General features: G+C 39.4%; 1 protein-coding gene across 1 annotated transcript in view; it reads left to right on the top strand.

The window, feature by feature from the left end:
• Positions 1–5,708: 5,708 nt before the first annotated feature.
• The window catches only part of LOC127203615 (sulfotransferase 2A1-like), a 36,350-nt gene continuing 23,540 nt past the window's right edge, over positions 5,709–18,518 (top strand). Inside the window, exon 1 of the mRNA XM_051162438.1 lies at positions 5,709–5,887. Within this exon, the coding sequence (XP_051018395.1) occupies positions 5,752–5,887 (136 nt within the window). The 5' untranslated portion in view covers positions 5,709–5,751. The remainder of the gene's footprint in view (positions 5,888–18,518) is intronic.

Raw genomic sequence — 18,518 nt, forward strand, 5'->3', positions numbered from 1 at the left:
AGCTTTATTTATAACCACCTAAACCTGGAAACAACCTAGATATCCCTCAACTAAGAGTAAATAAAGAAACTGTGGACTGTTTACACAATGGAATATTACCTGGATATGAAAAACAAGGAAATCATGAAAATGTCAAGCAAATGGATGGAAATAGAAAAGACCATCCTGAGAGAGGTAACCGAGATTGAGAAAACAATGCATGTTATGTACTCATTTATAAGTCGATATTAGCCATGTAATACAGGATAAACACACTACAATATACAGATATAAAGAATCTCTGTCTCTCCCTCTCTCTCTCTCTCTCTCTCTCTCTCTCTCTCTCTCTCTCTCTCTCTCTCTCTCTCTCTCTCCCTCTCTCTCTCTCTCTCTCTCTCTGTCTCTTTATCACATACACACACAGAGACACACACACACACACACTTTTTCTCTCACTCTCTCCCTCCTCTCACATTTTTTCAACTGGTAAACACCAACTCTCTGTAGGAGGCAGTTCTCTATTGACGATGATCATGCTCCATCTCACAAGGCTTTTATCATCTGTGAATAAACTGGAGCAGCCCTCATGTCCCACACCTGCAATTTAAAAACAATGTTAACATATTATAAATGAGTATTTAAAGAAACTAAAACTTCCCTAACAGCTACCACTTGGTAGCTGCTAGGCCTCTGTCTGCAAGCACATCACAGTATCGATAATAGTGCCAGGGTCCATGGCAACTGAAGAGGACACAATCTAAATAGACAAGCATCCTAGTGAATAGAGGAGAACATCAACCCACCCACAATAAAGTCTACCTAAAATGTAACCTGCCTACAAGACATGAAAGAATAAAGATAGAGCAGAGATTGAGTGATTGTCCAACAAATGTGTTGCCCAGCCCAAGAAATTTCCCTGTCTTAGGACAAGTATTTCTGTTGCTTCTCAGAATACAGAAGCCAGGCCAAGGTCAAAATCAAATTTCTACCAATAACAGCTGTGATCAGATTCAAATACCATTGTTGTGTCATAGAGAATGCATTTTCTTCCTGTTCCTCATATGGTGGAAAAATGCATTTTTCAACTCTTCAGGGAGAAATCACCCAGTCCTGCTTCAATAAGTCTCCCAACGTGCAATGCACTGAACGTCACTCTGCCTTGATCATTCTTCTTTGGATTCTGTATGTGAATACACGAAACCTCTGAACAAGACCACTCCATAGTTAGAATAAAAAGGTTTATGAAAGGCAAGCTGCCAGTCTGTGTCATAAGTATAGAGAACAGCATCCCATCCTTTAAGGGACAATAGACTTCACAGGATTTCTGGGGTAAATGGTACATATATCCCTCTGGGGAGATTTTCTTCTTTCTTTCTTTGAACAGGAAGCATGGGTTATGCCTGTGAGAAGTAGATTCTGTGTCTGATACAATTAGACCATTTTATGGGTATCAAATATACTTTTACCTCTAGTAGAATGCAATTTAGGAGGTCGAGAGTCTGTCTCGGTGTTTTGAGAAATGCTGAGGGTAATTTTTCTTTTTTCTCAATTTTCAACTGCCCCAGTTATGTTCTGATAGCCGTTATTGGGTATTGTCAGTTGTGTTGCAATGTAATGGACCCAATTCCATACCTAAAATGTTTACTGAAGCCTGTTTCATGATGCTTTCTGAATGCTATGTCAATCTAGTGCTGGTAAATTTTAGTTTCTCTTTTAGTGTCATTTACAATGTGTTTTGATAGCTCTAACGCCACTTTCCAAAATCTTCCAGATCTCCTCACCTTTCTCTCCCCACCCAATTCTCTGTTATATTTTATGCCTAAACCATAAAGTCCACTTCGTATTGTCTCCATATTCCTGCATGTGATGACCTTACTGGGGATACAGTCTTGAAGAGAACTTTGTCTCTCTGTGTCTTTGTCTCTCTCTGTGTCCTCTATCTGTCTTCTCTCTCTCTCTCTCTCTCTCTCTCTCTCTCTCTCTCTCTCTCTCTCTCTCTCTCTCTCTCTCTGTGTGTGTGTGTGTGTCTACATGCCCACCTCTCTTCATACTAGGAAATTATTTGTATTCAGCTTGTGAAGGATGACACAGCCACTGTGACTTCACATGTATGTTTGTCCTGCTGTGTTCTGAACACACTGATTTATCTTATCAAGTTACCATTTACGATTCTAATACTCTTTCTGCCTTCTCCCCACAAAAATCCCCAAGCCTTTAGGTGAAGGAGTAATATACAGATGTCTCATTTAAGGCTGCATATTATTGAGTTTCTTATTCTGTGCACCTTGGCTGGGATTGGGTCTCTGTTTTAATTTCAATATATTGCAAATAAGAACTTTGATGATGAATTGGAGGTGTTTTAATCTATAAGTATAACAATAAATAATTAAGAGTTGGCTTACTACTATGGGCACTTATCATAATTATATTATTAGGTTCCTCCATAATGTGTAAGGCCCATCTAACCACATGTTCTTTGCAGAATAATTGTACCATGAGTGGCTGTCATCATGGAAAGTGGAAGAAATTGGTCACCATTACACTAATGTGAATGTCCTGCAAGAATATTATTTAGGCATCAGGAAAAGTGAAATTATCAGATAAATGGATAAAACTAGGAACAATCATTTTCAGTGAGATAACCCATATTCACAAAGATAAATGTCACATGTTTTCTCTCTCATAGATGTTTGCTTGGATATTCAGATAGTGTCTAGTAAATCTTCTGTGAAGGCTCACTATCATATTTAGTGTATGGGTAGATTTATAAATTTTCTGTTTAAATCATATGATCAGTATATGGTTCAATGAAGGTAATATTTGACTATAATCTCCTAGTGAGGTAAAGGGGATACCTGTAATTCAGTGGTAGAGCGCCTGCCTAGGAATCCCAGTGAAGAGCTGGGTTCATGACTCAGAGCTACAACACTTGCTTATAATCCCACAGTGAGGGGATAAGACATGGATCACAGGGAGTACTTGCCATCTACCAACTTCTGAGTATCTGTGGGCATCAATCAACATTAGAGTTCTTGCATAGAATTTAACAATTAGCTGCATAAGATTGGTTCCATAAGGCTTTCATCATGGAAGTCACAAGGCTCCCACTCCTCCATGATGATCTACAGGCATATAAAAATGTTATAGAAGAAAAAAATATTTCCTTCAAAGATATACCAATTGATGAGATGCCCACTGTGGTGATTTGAATAAGAATGGCCCTGTTGGCTCATATAATTAAAGTCTTTGTCATCAGGGAGTGAAAATACTTAGAAATATTGGGAGGCATGGCCTTATTAGGGTAGCTGTGCCCTTTCTAGAGGCAAGTATGTCAGTAAGGCTGGGCTTTGAGGTTTCAGAAATCTATGCTAGACAGATATGGTCTTTCTTTTTCTACTGACTGCATGTCAATTGTAGAACCCTAAGCTACTTGTCTAGCACAATGTCTGACTACTTGCTACAGCGGTCCTTGGCATGATAATGATGGACTAAGCCTCTAAAACCATAACCAAGCCACAATTAAATGTTTTACCTGGTAAGAGTTAGCATGATTATGATGTCTTTTCACAGCAATAAAGCACTATTGAAGTCACTCACCATTTCTGAATGTAACAGCATGTGTCTTTGAGCCCAGAACTCAGGAGATAAAGGCAAGTAAAAAATATGATGGTCAGAGGAATTCAGCAGCTCTGACTTCTAGCAACTACATGCTTCTTTACTTATATAAGTTTGACAAAAGAAAGATAGACTAATGATTATCAAAGTGGTACAGTATATGTTTGTGATTTTTATCGCATCTATAGGGTTACAAGTTCATCTACTAGTAAAAAATGTGAACAGAACAGACTTATCTTTTATGAATTAGCCTTATAACTCCAAATAAAGAATCTAAAAATGTCTCCTCCAATGCATAAGCATTAAATCTATAACAGAGTGCTTATAGGCTAGCAATATTTGTAGTTTGATAGCACTCCAGACAAACAGAATATAGCAGAACTGGACCTTTTTATGTGCAGCAAGTATTAATACCTAATGTATTTTACTACATATTTTATCATCTATGATTTAAAGTAGAATTTTTATGTTAGTCAATCTATCTTATTTTTTAAGTTTTTGTTCCTTCAAGAGTGTACCATACATTACCCCTTATCATTAAAATAAATTTGTAGAGACCTCTAGACCTATACTAAAAAGAGACCTTGAATCTGGAACCTATTCTACAGACCAGTCCTAACCAGGTGGATTGTGGCAATTGTCTCTTTACATGGAGTGAATATATATTTTGAGTGATCTCAGGCAAAGGTATTCCAAGAAGATTCCTGAAGTCATGGCCTCATTTAGCTATCTGTGTGCTTATCTGTGCTTAGTATACTCCAGGGCATAAGAACAACTTCCAAATAGTGGCCAGATATAGTTAACTTTATAATTTTTCTAAAATAATTCAGACATAAATTTTCTCAGGAAAATATGTAACTGGAATCTTCTTTTTAAAATCTTTTATTATGTTTCTTTTTTAACATATACGTTGTTACACGTGAGTGAAATAAACTACATACAGCAGGAATAACAAGGAGACAATCAGGAATTTTATAAATTCATAGTGATTTTGCCATTTGTATATGGCAAACTTGAAGTAAACATCTTTCCTATCTTGTTGGGTCTAAATTTCTGAATGGAGATTAATATCTATCATATCTCATCTCTCTTAATGAATAAAGTTCCCAATCGTGCAACAGGCAGAAAAAAGCCCAAAAGATACAAATAGGATGAAAACCATTGTAGCAATTTGCTGAGATTTGATAGATCTGTAACAAGCATCTGTGCTGGCTTCATGAACTTACCAAGCAACTTGAACTTGCTTTGTACATGGAGATGTAGAGGTAACAGACTGAGCCTAACCCGGGTCCCATATGACACATTCTAAAAGTAATCCTTCAAAACAATTCTGCTGTGAGAAACAAGAACTCATTTTGTGACTGTGTTTCACTTTTTTAAAGCTTGTTTTGTTAACACCTGTGCAAAATCAGTGTGTGTGTGTGTGTGTGTGTGTGTGTGTGTGTGTGTGTGTGTGTGTTGAATCCATGAGCAACAATGAGGACAAATTGTGGGAATAAATTCTCACCTTCTGCCTTGTAAGACATAGGGATGGACTTGGGTTGTCATGCTTCATGACAAGTATTATCATCAATCAAATCTGATGACCTACTTTCCTCTCCTAGGTCTCACATTACGATAGAATACAATTCTGAATGATGTTCTTTGCACTTCATCTTGAACACAAGTTGTCAAGAAGAAAGCAAAGTTGCATTGAATGGCACAAGCACTGAAACTCATGTATACATACCACACATTCACACAGAAATAACAAATTTAATGACTTTTAGAGTCTCTAACAATGCTTCAAATGAAATAGAACATAACAAGCCAAGTAATTCTCTACCATATCAGACAGATCCAAGCTGTTTATGCCTGAACAGAGTTGTAACAAAACAAAGCCAACAAGAGCCATCACACCAGGTCCCTGGTAATTCTTTGTTCTTCTAACTTTTCATGGAACTGAGATGCAAACACTAACAGTCACTCAGTACAAGGTTTATGAACCATACTCACAGTATCTATTTGCTTTTCTCAACCACATGATTGCATAAAGAATGACACCCAGTCACTGACCTTTCTGTCTTCACTATAAAATCGAGTCTTTGGGCATCTGTCACCACCCACAGCAGTGGATATAGCTGAACACCAAACAGAAAATACTCTGAGATTATAATTATGTCAGACAACTATGATTGGGTAGAAGAAGTCCCTATCCCTTCTAAGTGGGTCTCAGCTGAAATGGTAAGGGAACTACGTGACACATTTGTGGTCAGGGATGAAGATTTATACATGATGACGTATCCCAAATCAGGTAAGTGTTAATTTTTTTCTATCCAATCTTGTGCTTAAAGCTAAGACCTTGTGCTTGCTAAGGAAGTGGTTGTCTCTGAGCTGTGATTCCTGATCCCGAAGTGGAGAGTTGGAACTACAAAACACCCATTTTGAGCACCATGTCTTTGTACTTTTGTATTCAGTGTATCAATGCTATGACCTTTATAATGTCAGAGTAAAAGGTAAGTTAAACCAACATCATTCCCATCAAGATAGAGGCAATCAAATATCACAAAGATATGGTGAAGTGACAGTTCAGTTGGCCATCCAAGGAAATACACACAACAAAAGGAATAGATGCAGGGACAGAAGGAGACACTCACGCTCTATTCTTGGAGATGACTGAAGAAGAGGGAAAGGAAGGACCTAGATTAAGGAACCATGTGTAAATAGAAATTAAATGAAGGAATTTGAAATTGTTAGATTTTTGAGAGATGTGTTAAGGTAGAATATTGCCTGCATATAACAGAGACTTTCTTACACTATCCTGCAGTGTGAACTATGGTCCTTTACATCATTGTTTATGATCCTGGGAGGAATGTGTCTGGTTAAACTAGGAATGCTGCAGCATGCATGATGTTTGTTTACTTAGCTTAATACATTCAAGAATCTTAAACAAACAGCTCCTGTTTGACTAGAAGACTCTGCCTGCACAGTATCTGACAAAAGTGATGAATGTTAACTACCCTGTATGTTTATCAGTGCTTCTTTTCATCAATCTGATACTTTCCAGAAAAATCAGCTCCACCATCTTTGGCCAAGCATTTACTAAGCAAACATTTACTAAGTATTGATTACTGGGCAAGAGATGGACTCTGATCAGGACAATGCTTCCAGGATTTTGCAGCTGGAATAGCCTCAAGTCACACGTTACAATGGTTATAAAGACAAACATATAGGTCACCATACTTTCCCATCTCAGCCACAAAGATAGACGTTATCTCAGGGTAAAAGGCTGGAAAAAGGTATTCCAAGCAAATGGACACAAGAAGCAAGTGGGTGTAACCATTTTAATATCTAATGAAATAGACTTTCAACCAAAATTAATCAAAAGAGATGAGGAAGGACACTTCATACTCATCAAAGGTAAAGTCAACCAAGATGACATCACAATTCTGATTATCTATTCTCCCAATACAAAGACACCCACATTTGTAAAGAACAAAGCTTACACCACACAGTGATGTCCACACATTAAGAGTGGGAGACTTCAAAAACCTACTTTAATCAAAGGATAGGTCACTGAAACAGAAACTGAACCACGAAATAATGACACATGGAAACTAAACAACTCTCATCTCTATTTAATAACACCTGGGTCAAGGAAGAAATTAAGGACTCCAATGTGCAATGGATGAGTGTTCCCCTTTCTCCACATCTTAACCAGCATGTGCTGTCTCCTAAGATTTTTATCTTAGCCATTCGGATAGGTGTATCATGGAATCTCAGAGTCATTTTGAGTAGCATTTTCCTGATAACTAGCAACGTTGAACATTTCTTTAAGTATTTCTCAGCCCTTTGATATTCCTCTGTCGAGAATCTCTGTTTAATTCTGTAACCTATTTTTAATTCAAGTATTTGGTTTCATGGTATTTAATTTCTTGAGTTATTTATATATTTTGGATATTAGCCCTTTGTCAGATGTAGGGTTGCTGAAAATTTTTTCCCAGTCTGTAGATTGTCATATTGTTCTATTGACAGTGTCCTTTGCCTTACAGAAGCTTTTCACTTTCATAAGATCCCATTTCTTAATGGTTGATCTTAGGGCCGTAGCTTCTGGTGCTCTGTTCATGAAGTGGTCTCCTGTGCCAGTGAGCTCGATGTATTTCCCCACTTTTCAGTGCAACATATTTTAGTGCATATGGTTTTATGTTGAGGCCTTTAATCCTTTTGGACTTCAGTTTTGAGCATGGTGATAGCTATGGATATATTTTCATTTTTCTACATGTAGCCATCCAGTTAGACCAGCACCATTTGTTGAAGATGCTATCTTTTTTCCATTGTATGGATTTGGCTTCTTTGTTAACAGTCAAGTGTCCATAGGTATGTGGCTCTATTTTGGGGTCTCTGGTATGGTTCCATTGACCAACCAGCTTATTTCTAAGCCAGTACCATGCTGTTTTTGTTATTGTTGCTCAGTAGTACAGCTTGAGATCTGGGATGGAGATTCTTCCAGAATGTCTTTGATTTTACTGGATTGTGTTAGCTACTCTGGGGTTTTTGTTTTTCCACATGAAGATGAAAATTGATCTTTCAAGGTCAGTAAAGAATTGTGTGGGTATTTTGATGGGGATTGCATTGAATCTGTAGATTGCTTTTGGTAAGATGGCAATTTTACTACGTTCATTCTCCCAATCCATGAGCATGGGATATCTTTCCATCTTCTGAAATCTTATTCAAATTCTGACTTCAGAGTTTTAAATTTTTTTTTCATACAAAATTTTCACATTCTTTGTTAGAGTTACTACAAGATACTTTATTTTATTTGTTTCTATTGTTAAGGGTGTAGTTTACCTAACTTTATCAGTTTCTCACTTGTATACAGAAGAGCTACTGATTTTCTGAGTTGATTTTTTTGTACCAGCCACTTGGCTGAAGGTGTTTATCAGGTGTAGGAGTTCCTTCATTGAGTCTTTGGGGCCATTTATGTATACTATCCTACCATCTGTGAAAAGTGAAAGTTTGACTTCTTCTACTCAAATTTCTATCCTCTTGATTTAGTTGTCTTATTGCTATAGCTAGGACTTAGAGTACTATATTGAAAAGATATGGAGACAGCAGATAGCCTTGTCTTGTCCCTGATTTCAGTGGAACTGATTTAAGTTTCTCTCCATTTAGTCTGATTTTGGTTATAGGCTTTATGTATATTGTATTTATTATGTTTAGGTATGTGCCGTGTATCCCTGCTATCTCCAGGACTTTGAACATGAATGGATGTTGGATTTTGTTGAATTCATTTTTGGCATCTAAAGAGATGATTATATGGGATTTTTTTCTTTCAGTTTGTCTATATGCTGAATTACATTGACTCATTTCCACATATTGAACCATCCCTTCAGGCCTGGGATGAAGCCTACTTGGTCATGGTGAATGATAGTTTTGATTTGTTCTTGAATTGGGCTTGAGAGTATTTCATTGAGTATTTTCACATCAGTGTTCATAAAAAAAAATTATCTGAAATTCTCTTTCATTGTTGAGTCATTCTGTGGCTTAGGTATCAAGGTGACTGTGGACTCATAGAATGAGTTTGGAAACATTCCTTCTGTTTCTATTTTACAGAATAGGTTGAAGAGAATTAGTAGTAGCTCTTCTTTGAATGTCTGGTAGAATTCTGTTCTGAAAACATGTGATCCTGGGCTGCAGCTGTTGTTGTTGTTGCTGTGAGAATTTTGATGACTGCCTCTATTTTCTTAGGTATGATAGGAATATTAAATTCATTTATTTTATATTCATTCAAATTTGGCAGTTGATAGCTGTCAAGAAAATTGTCCGGTTCATGTAGGTTTTCAAATTTTGTGATATATAGGCTTTTGAAATAAGGCTTAATGATTCTTTGCATTCCCTAAGTGTCTGTCGTTATGTCTACCATTTCATTTCTGCAAGGAAATATTTCCTGTATCTGTTAAGATTTGCTTTGTGACCAAGTACATGGTCAGTTTTTGAGAAGCGTCTGTGAGGTGCTAAAAAGAATGTGTATTCTTTTGTGTTTGAGTGAAATGTTCTGTAGATATCAGTTAGGTCCATTTGTTTTGTGATGTCTATTAGTTTCCTTGTTTCTCCATTCAGTTTCTATCTTTTTTTTACAGTGCTTTAAATTTTTTTGCAATATTCCATTTTTTAAAAAAATTTTAGTAATTTATTCTTGTTACATGTCAATGTTTATCCCATCCCTTGTATCCTCCCATTCTTCCTTCCCTCCCATTTTCCCATTATTCCCCTCCTCTATGACTGTTCCTGAGGGGGATTACCACCCCCAGTATATGCTCATAGGGTATCAAGTCTCTTCTTGGTAACCTACTGTCCTTCCTCTGAGTGCCACCAGGTCTCCCCCTCTAGGGGACATGTCCAATGTGAGGCACTAGAGTATGTAAGAAAGTCATATCCCACTCTCCACTCAACTGTGGAGAATATTCTGACCATTGGCTAGATCTGGGTAGGGGTTTAAAGTTTACCACCTGTATTGTCCTTGGCTGGTGCCTTAGTTTGAGCAGGACCCCTGGGCCCAAATCGGCCTATCATAATGTTCTACTTATAGGTTTTTAGGACCCTCTGGATCCTTCTACTTTGCTATTCTCCATTGCTTCTCTCATTTAAAGTCCCAATGGGATGTCCTCCCCTCTGTCCCAGTTCCCTGGTAAGTGAAGGCTTTTGTGGGACATGCCCCTTGGGCTAGTATGCAGATATAAGTGAGTATATACCATTTGAGCCTTTCTGCTTCTGGGTTAACTCACTCATTATGATCATTTCTAGCTCAATCCATTTATCCACAAATTTCGGGAATTTCTTGTTTTTAATAGCTAAGTAGTATTCCATAGTGTATATGTACCACAGTTTCTTTATCCATTCTTCTCCCCTCACCTTTCCTTACCCAACTCTCTAGTTTTTTTCATTCTTATCCCATAAAGTCCACTTTGTACTGTCTCCATATTCCTGCATGTGGTGACTTTGCTGTGGATACAGTCTTGAAGATAATTCTGTCTCTGTCTCTGTCTCTTTCTCTGTGTCTCTGTGTCTTTGTTCTCTGTCTCTCTCTGTCTCTCTGTGTCTTTGTCTCTCTGTCTCTCTCTCTGTCTGTTCGTTTCTCTCTGTCTCGTCTTCTGTCTCTCTGTTCTCACTCTGTCTCTCTCTCTCTCTCTCTCTCTGTGTCTCTCTGTCTCTGTCTCTGTCTCCTTCTCTGTCTCTGTGTCTCTTTCTCTTCTCTCTCTCTCTCTCTCTCTCTCTCTCTCTCTCTCTCTCTCTCTCTCTCTCTCTCTCTCTCCCTCTCTCTCTCTCTGTCCTAGCTTATCAACTCTTCTACTAAAAGAACTTCAAGTCTACCTCTCTCTTCATACCAGGAAATTATTTGTATTCAGCTTGTTAAGGATGACACACCACTGGGACTTCAGAACACACCGATTCATCTTATCTTGTTACCATTTATGACTTGAACACTCTTTCTGCCTTCTCCCCAAAATGATCCCTAAGCCTTTAGAGGAAGGGGTGCTATGTAGATGTCCCATTTAAGGCTGCACATCACTGAGTTTCTTATTCTCTGTACCTTGGCTGGGAATGTGTCTCTGTTTTAGTTTCAGGATATTGCAAATAAAAATGATAAAGAATGGGAGATGCTTTAATCTATAAGTATAACTATAAGTCATTAAGAGTTGTCTTACTACTATGTGCACTTAGAAGAATGATATTAGTAGGTTCTCCCATAGTGCCTAATGCCCATCTAAGCATATATTCTTTGTCCAGTAATTGTGACATGAGTGGCTGTTATCTTGCATATGTTTTCTTGCTGCCCTTTAGACATCTTGCCATCTTTGTTTTTGTTGGGTAGCTCCCAGAGTTGGATGGCGGGAGTCTGATGATAGATTCACTTGTTTTCTCATGAATTCCCTAGGCTGGAATCTCTAATGCTTCACTGGTGTGGATGTTAGGAGGTTAGCCCTGTTGTTTTGGACTCTCACAGCCAGTGACCCTCAGCTCCCCTGTGCTGTGGGTCCTGCGATCATTCCAGGTCTCTGAATGAGCTTGGGTCAGGTCAAGGTATCCACAGCCTTCTGTGTCCCCTGCCAAGCCCAGCCAGGAACAATGGGACTGAACCACGGGCTGAACTCAGCTAGATTCTCAGGGCCTGAACCGTCTGCCACGCTCAGCTAGGGATTCTGGGCCCAAAAAGCACACAGGGTCCAGCCAGAATTTTTGGGCTGGGACTGCGCACCAAGCTCAGCTAGGGGCTTTTGGCCCAAAGTGCGTGCTGTAGTCAGTTATTGACTCAGGGCCCAAACTGTTCGCCAAGCTCAGCCAGGAATTCTGGATTCAAACTGTACACTGTGTCCAACCAGAGTCTTAGAGCCGGTGGAACTGAGTGCTCCACCCTGCCTGTGTCACAGCAGGAGAACTGCAGCTGTGCTGAGCCAGTGCCGGTGGTGGAACTGAGTGCTCCACCCAACCTGCATCACAGCAGGAGAACTGCGGCTGTGCTGAGCTAACGCAGGTGGTGGAACTGAGTGCTCCAACCAGTCTGTGTCACAGCAGGAGAACTGCGGCTGCGCTGAGCAAGCATCGGTGGTGGGTGGTGGAACTGAGTGCTCCGCCCTGCCTGTGTCACAGCAGGAGAACTGCGGCTGTGCTGAGCTAATGCAGGTGGTGGAACTGAGTGCTCCACCCTGCCTGCGTCACAGGAGGAGAACTGTGGCTGCACTGAGCCAGTGCCGCTGGTAGAACCAAGCGCAAGGCCCAGACTGTGTCACAGCAGCGGAGCTGCCGCTGAGCTGAGGTGGTGCCTCGGGCAGAATTGCTTGCTGAGTTGAGTCAGCATCTCCACAGCACTGCACACTGAACTGAATCCGGGACTCTGGGGCCGAACTGTATGCTGAGTCCAGTCTGGGTCCCTAGGCACCACGTGACCCAAATCCTGCCCAGAGTCCCCTCTCCCGCAGCAACTCCCACCAGCCACCACACCAATCGCCTCCACTGGAAGGCTATGAGCTGCAAACCTCAGCCACTGCTGCTGGTGCCACTGGTGCCACTGGTGCCACTGGTGTCATTGCTGCTGCTACCTCTGCTGCTGCTGCTCAGATCCGAGAAAATCCGCGCTCCTCCCATGTGCCGGGGCACACAGGTCCTCTGCACCCTGGTCCCTCCAAATCGTGGAGCTCTCCCGCTGCTGTGGTGTGGAGACCTCGGTGTTCCTGGCTCAGAAATCTGTGCAATTCCCTCAATTGTTCACTGGATCCTCCGAGCACAGTCCACACTGCTCGCTGCCATCTTGGATCTCTGCTTAAATTTCTTTTTCTGCTTTCTAGTTTCCTCAAGTCTTCAGTGATATTAATGATATTGACCTCTCAGAATCACTATGAGGCTGACTCCTCCTGTGGATCCCAGGTGCAGCCTCCTACTACCCCATACCCATTCCTAAGCATTCTCAGTTTCTATCTTGATCTCTACTGGGGAAAGAGAGGTGTTCAAGTCTCCCACTATTAATGTATGGGGTTTGATGTGCGATTTAAACTTTAGTAACATTTCTTTTTCTAATATGGGAGCTCCTGCATTAAGACATCACTTTGGTGTATTTTTCTTTTGATGAGGATGAAGTGACCTTCCCCATCTTTTTTGCCTAGTATTGGTTGAAAGTCTACTGTATCTGATAAAAGAATGGCTACTCCAGCTTGCTTCTTGGGTCCATTTCCTTGGAATATAGTTTTCCAACCCTTTTTTCTAAGGTAATGTCTATATTTGTTGCTGAGGTATGTTTCTTGGATGGAGAGGAATTATGCATCTTGTTTTCACATCCATTCTGTCAGAATGTGCCTTTTACTGGGGAATTAAAGTCATTGATGTTAAGAGATATTAATGATCAGTGGTTTTTACTTCCATTTCTTTTGATGGTGGTGGTGGTAGAGTGTCTGTTTCTTTGTTTTGGATTTGTGGATGGGGAGTTACTTATCTCCTGCATTTTCCTTGGTTTAATTAGCCTTCTTGAGCTGGAGCTTTCCTTCTAGTACCTTTTGTAGGGCTGAACTGTGGTTAGGTACTGATTAAAGTTGGTTTTGCCATGGAATATCTTGTTTTCTTCATCTATGGTGATTGAAAGTTTTATGGGTTATAGTAGTCTGCGTTGGCATCTGTGTTCTCTAATGTTTGCATGGCTTCTGTTCAAGCTTTTATAGCTTTCATAATCTCTTTTGAGAAGTCAGGTGTAATTCTCATGGATTTGCCTTTGTATTTGACTTGACCTTTTTCTCTTGCAGATTTTAATATTCTTTTTTGTTCTATATTTAATATTTTTATTATTATGTGGCAGGAGGACATTCTTTTCTGGTCAAATCTATTTGGAGTTCTGTAGGCTTCTTATATGTTTATGGGCATTTCTTTCTTTAGGTTGGAGAAGTTTTCTTCTATGATTTTGTTGAAAATGTTTTCTGGGCCTTGGAGCTCGGAGTCTTCTCTTCCTATTATTCTTAGATTTGGTCTTTTTATAGTGTCCCACATTTCTTGAGTGTTTTGTGTCAGAACATTTTAGTTTTAACGTTTTCTTTGATTGATAACTTTGATCATATCTTCCACACTTGAGATTTTCGCTTCCATCTCTTGTATTCAGTTTGCCTGGCTTGCGTCTGTCATTCCGGTTCTCTTCCTTATGTTTTCTAACTCTAAGATTGTCTCAGCTTGTGTTTTCTTTGTTGCTTCTAATTCCCTCTTAAGGTCTTGAGTAGTCTTATTCTTTTTTTCTCCCGTTTTATTGAATATTCCTATAATTCTTTCTAGGATTTATATAATTCCTTCATCTGTTTAAAAGTATTTTCCTGTGTTTCTGTGAGTGCTTTATTTTCCTTTCTCAATGCTTCTATCACATTTTATCAATTCTCCTTTCTCAAAGCTTCTATCATTTTTATCACCTCAGATTTAAAGACCTTGTTTCACGGGTGTTCATATCTCCAGGGCTTGCTGTGCTAAGATCACTGGTTTCTGGTTTTGTTATACAACTCTGTGTTTGGTTGCTATTTTTCTTGCACTATCATCTAGGCACCAGCTTGTCTCTGGTTTTAGCAGGCCTAGAGGTTCCTCCAATGAGGATTTTCTCCATGTCCCACATTGGCCAGGCAGGTTAGGAGAAAGTCAAAGAGCTCCAAGCCAAAGGTTTTTTGCTATAGCTCCCCAAAGGACTCCTCGAGATGTTGGACCTTTGCTGTTAGAGCCTGCACCCAGCTCAGCTCAGTTTGGTTCCTTGACTGTACTCCAGTTGTGTCAGGCAGGAGATGTATGGGTTGGTAGATTTCCAAGTCCATAGTTGCTCAGGTTCCCTACAGTCTTTCAAGATGGCAGTGCTCTGTCTATGATCTCTGTTTTCCAGATGGGTTAGGACAGTAAGCACTGTGGGGCTATGAGAGATTCAAGGTTGAAGCTGTTCAGTTGCTCCACAGACCTTTTTGTTTTTGTTTTTTTATATTCTTTTTTTTCTTTTTCTTTTTATTAATTTATTCTTGTTACATCTCAATGTTTATCCCATCCCTTGTATCCTCCCATATTCCCTCCCCCCCCCATTTTCCCATTATTCCCCTCCCCTATGACTGTGAATGAGGGGGATTACCTCCCCCTGTATATTCTCATAGGGTATCAAGTCTCTTCTTGACAACCTGATGTCCTTCCTCTGAGTGCCACCAGGTCTCCCGCTCCAGGGGACATGGTCAAATGTGAGGCACCAGAATACGTGAGAAAGTCATATCACACTCTCCACTCAACTGTGGAGAATATTCTGACCATTGGCTAGATCTGGGAAGGGGTTTAAAGTTTACCACCTGTATTGTCCTTGGCTGATACCTTAGTTTGAGCGGGACCCCTGGGCCCAAATCTGCCTATCATATTGTTCTACTTGTAGGTTTCTAGGACCCTCTGTATCCTTTTATTTTGCTATTCTCCCATGCGTCTCTCATTTAGAGTCCCAATAGGATGCCCTCCCCTCTGTCCCAGTTTCCTGGTAAGTGAAGGCTTTCGTGGGACATGCCCCTTGGGCTAGTATGCAGATATAAGTGAGTATATACCATTTGAGCCTTTCTGCTTCTGGGTTAACTCACTCATTATGATCATTTCTAGCTCAATCCATTTATCCACAAATTTCGGGAATTCCTTGTTTTTAATAGCTGAGTAGTATTCCATAGTGTATATGTACCACAGTTTCTTTATCCACTCTGCTACTGAGGGACACTTAGGCTGTTTCCATGTTCTGGCTATTATGAATAAGGCTGCTATGAACGTGGTTGAGCAAATTTTCTTGTTGTGTGCTGGAGCATCTTCTGGGTATTTTCCAAGGAGTGGACTAGCTGGGTCTTGATGAAGCCCTATTTCAATTTTTCTGAGACAGCACCAGATAGATTTCCAAAGTGGCTGTACTAGTTCGCATTCCCACCAGCAATGAAGGAGTGTTCCTCTCTCCCCACATCCTCGCCGGCCTGTGGTGTCACTTGAATTTTTGATCTTAGCCATTCTGATGTGTGTAAGATGGAATCTCAGAGTTGTTTTGATTTGCATTTCCCTGATGACTAAGGAGGTTGAGCATTTCTTTAAGTGTTTCTCAGCCATTTGATACTCCTCTGTTGAGAATTCTCTGCTTAGTTCCAAGCCCCATTTCTCAATTGGGTTATTTGGTTTTGTGGTGTTTAATTTCTTGAGTTCTTTATATATTTTGGATATTAGACCTTTGTCAGATGTAGGGTTGGTGAAGATTTTTTTCCCAGTCTGTAGGCTGTCACTTTGTTCCCTTGACCGTGTCTCCTGCCTTACAGAAGCTTCTCAGCCTCATGAGGTCCAATTTATTAATGGTTGACATTAAGGCCTGGGCCGTTGGTGTTCTGTTCAGGAAGTTGTCTCCTGTGACAATATGTTCCAGGCTCTTTCCCACTTTTTCTTCTAAGTGGCTTAGTGTCTCTGGTTTTATGTTGAGGTCTTTAATCCACTTGGATTTGAGTTTTGTGCAAGGTGACAAATATGGGTCCAGTTTCATTTTTTTACACATAGACCTCCAGTTAGACCAGCACCATCTGTTGAAGATGCTATCCTTTTTCCATTGAATGGATTTGGCTTCTTTGTCAAAAATCAAGTGACCATATGTGTGTGGATTTATATCTGGGTCTTCGATTCGATTCCACTGATCAACCAGCCTGTTGCTGTGCCAGTACCATGCTGTTTTAATTACTATTGCTTCATAGTACAGTTTGAGGTCAGGTATGGAGATTCCTCTGGAGCACCTTTTATTGTACAAGATTGTTTTAGGTATTCTGGGTTTTTTGTTTTTCCATATGAAGTTCAGAATTGAACTTTCAATGTCTTTAAAAAATTGTGTAGGTATTTTGATAGAGATTGCATTGAATCTGTAGATTCCTTTTGGTAGGATGGCCATTTTTATTATGTTAATTCTCCTGATCCACGAGCAAGGAAGATCATTCCATCTTCTCAGTTCATCTTCAATCTCTTTCTTCAGAGTTTTGAAATTTTTTCCAACAAGTCCTTCACTTGCTTAGTTAGGGTAACTCTTAGATATTTTATATTGCTTGTGGCTAATGTGAAGGGTGTGGTTTTCCTAATTTCTTCCTCTGTAAGCTTGTCATTTGTGTATAGGAAGGCTACAGACTTTTTTGAGTTAATTTTGTATCTCCACAGACCTTTTTGAACTGTTATAGTTATACTGGGTTCTCTGTTTTTCCCTATGAAGTTTAGAATTGTTCTTTCAAATTCTGTTGGAAATTTTTCTAGGTAATTGCATTCAATCTGTGTTTTGTTTGTTTGTTTGTTTGTTTTGTTTTGTTTTTTGTAAGATGGCCATTTTTACTGTTGTAATCAGTATATTCATGAGCATGGGAGATCTTTATTCTGATATCTTCTTCAAAATTTCTGTTTTCAGAGACTTGAAGTTCTTGTAGTACTGGTCTCTCCCTTTACTTAGAGTTAATCAAGATGTTTTATATTATTTGTGACTAATCTGAAGGGTTCTGTTCCCCCTAATTTTTTCTCAGCCCATTCATCACTTATATATATAAGGTCTACTAATTTTTTGAATAAATGTTATATCCAGCCACTTTGCTAAAGTTATTTATCAACTCTTCCCTGGTATAATATCTGGGGATACATAAATATTATCATATCATCTATGAATAATAATATTTTAAATTTGCATTTAACATTTGTTTCCTCTTGATCTCCTTTTGTTGCCTTCTTTTTCTACCTAGGACTTCAGGCACAATATTGAAGAAATATGGAGTCAGTGAACAGCCTTGTCATTTTCATTATTTCAGTAGAATTTCTTTAATTTTCTCTCCATTTAACATGATGTTGGCTATAGGCTTGCTGTATATTTCCTTTATTGTGTTTAGTTATGTACATTGTATCCCTACTTTCTCAAAGACTTGAAACATGCAAGGATATTGGATTTTGTCCAAAGTTTTTTGGTGTCTAATGACATGACCATATGGTTCTTTTATCTTTCAGTTTGTTTATATGGTGGATTATGATGATAGACTTTAGAATGTTGATATATCATCACTTCCCTGGGATAAAGTCTACTTGATCATGGTTGATGATATTTTGTTTGTTTGTTTGTTTTGTTTGTCCTCAAGTCAGGGGTTCTCTGTGTAGCCTTGGCTATCCTGGGCTCATTTTGTAGACCAGGCTGGACTCAAATTCAGAGAGATCTGACTGCTTCTATCTTCCAGGGATTATAGACATATCTCATCATACCCTGCAGTGGATGATAATATTAATGTGCTCTTGGATTCACTGTCTGAATACTCAGTTGACTCAGTTGAGTATTTTTGCATTAATATTCCTCAAGAAAATTGCTCTGAAATTGTCTTCCTTTGTTGTCTCTTTGTGTGGTTTAGGTGTCAGGGAGACCGTGACTTCAAACAACGAGT

The sequence above is a fragment of the Acomys russatus genome, chromosome 19 (assembly GCF_903995435.1).
Source record: "Acomys russatus chromosome 19, mAcoRus1.1, whole genome shotgun sequence".
NCBI lineage: Eukaryota > Metazoa > Chordata > Mammalia > Rodentia > Muridae > Acomys > Acomys russatus.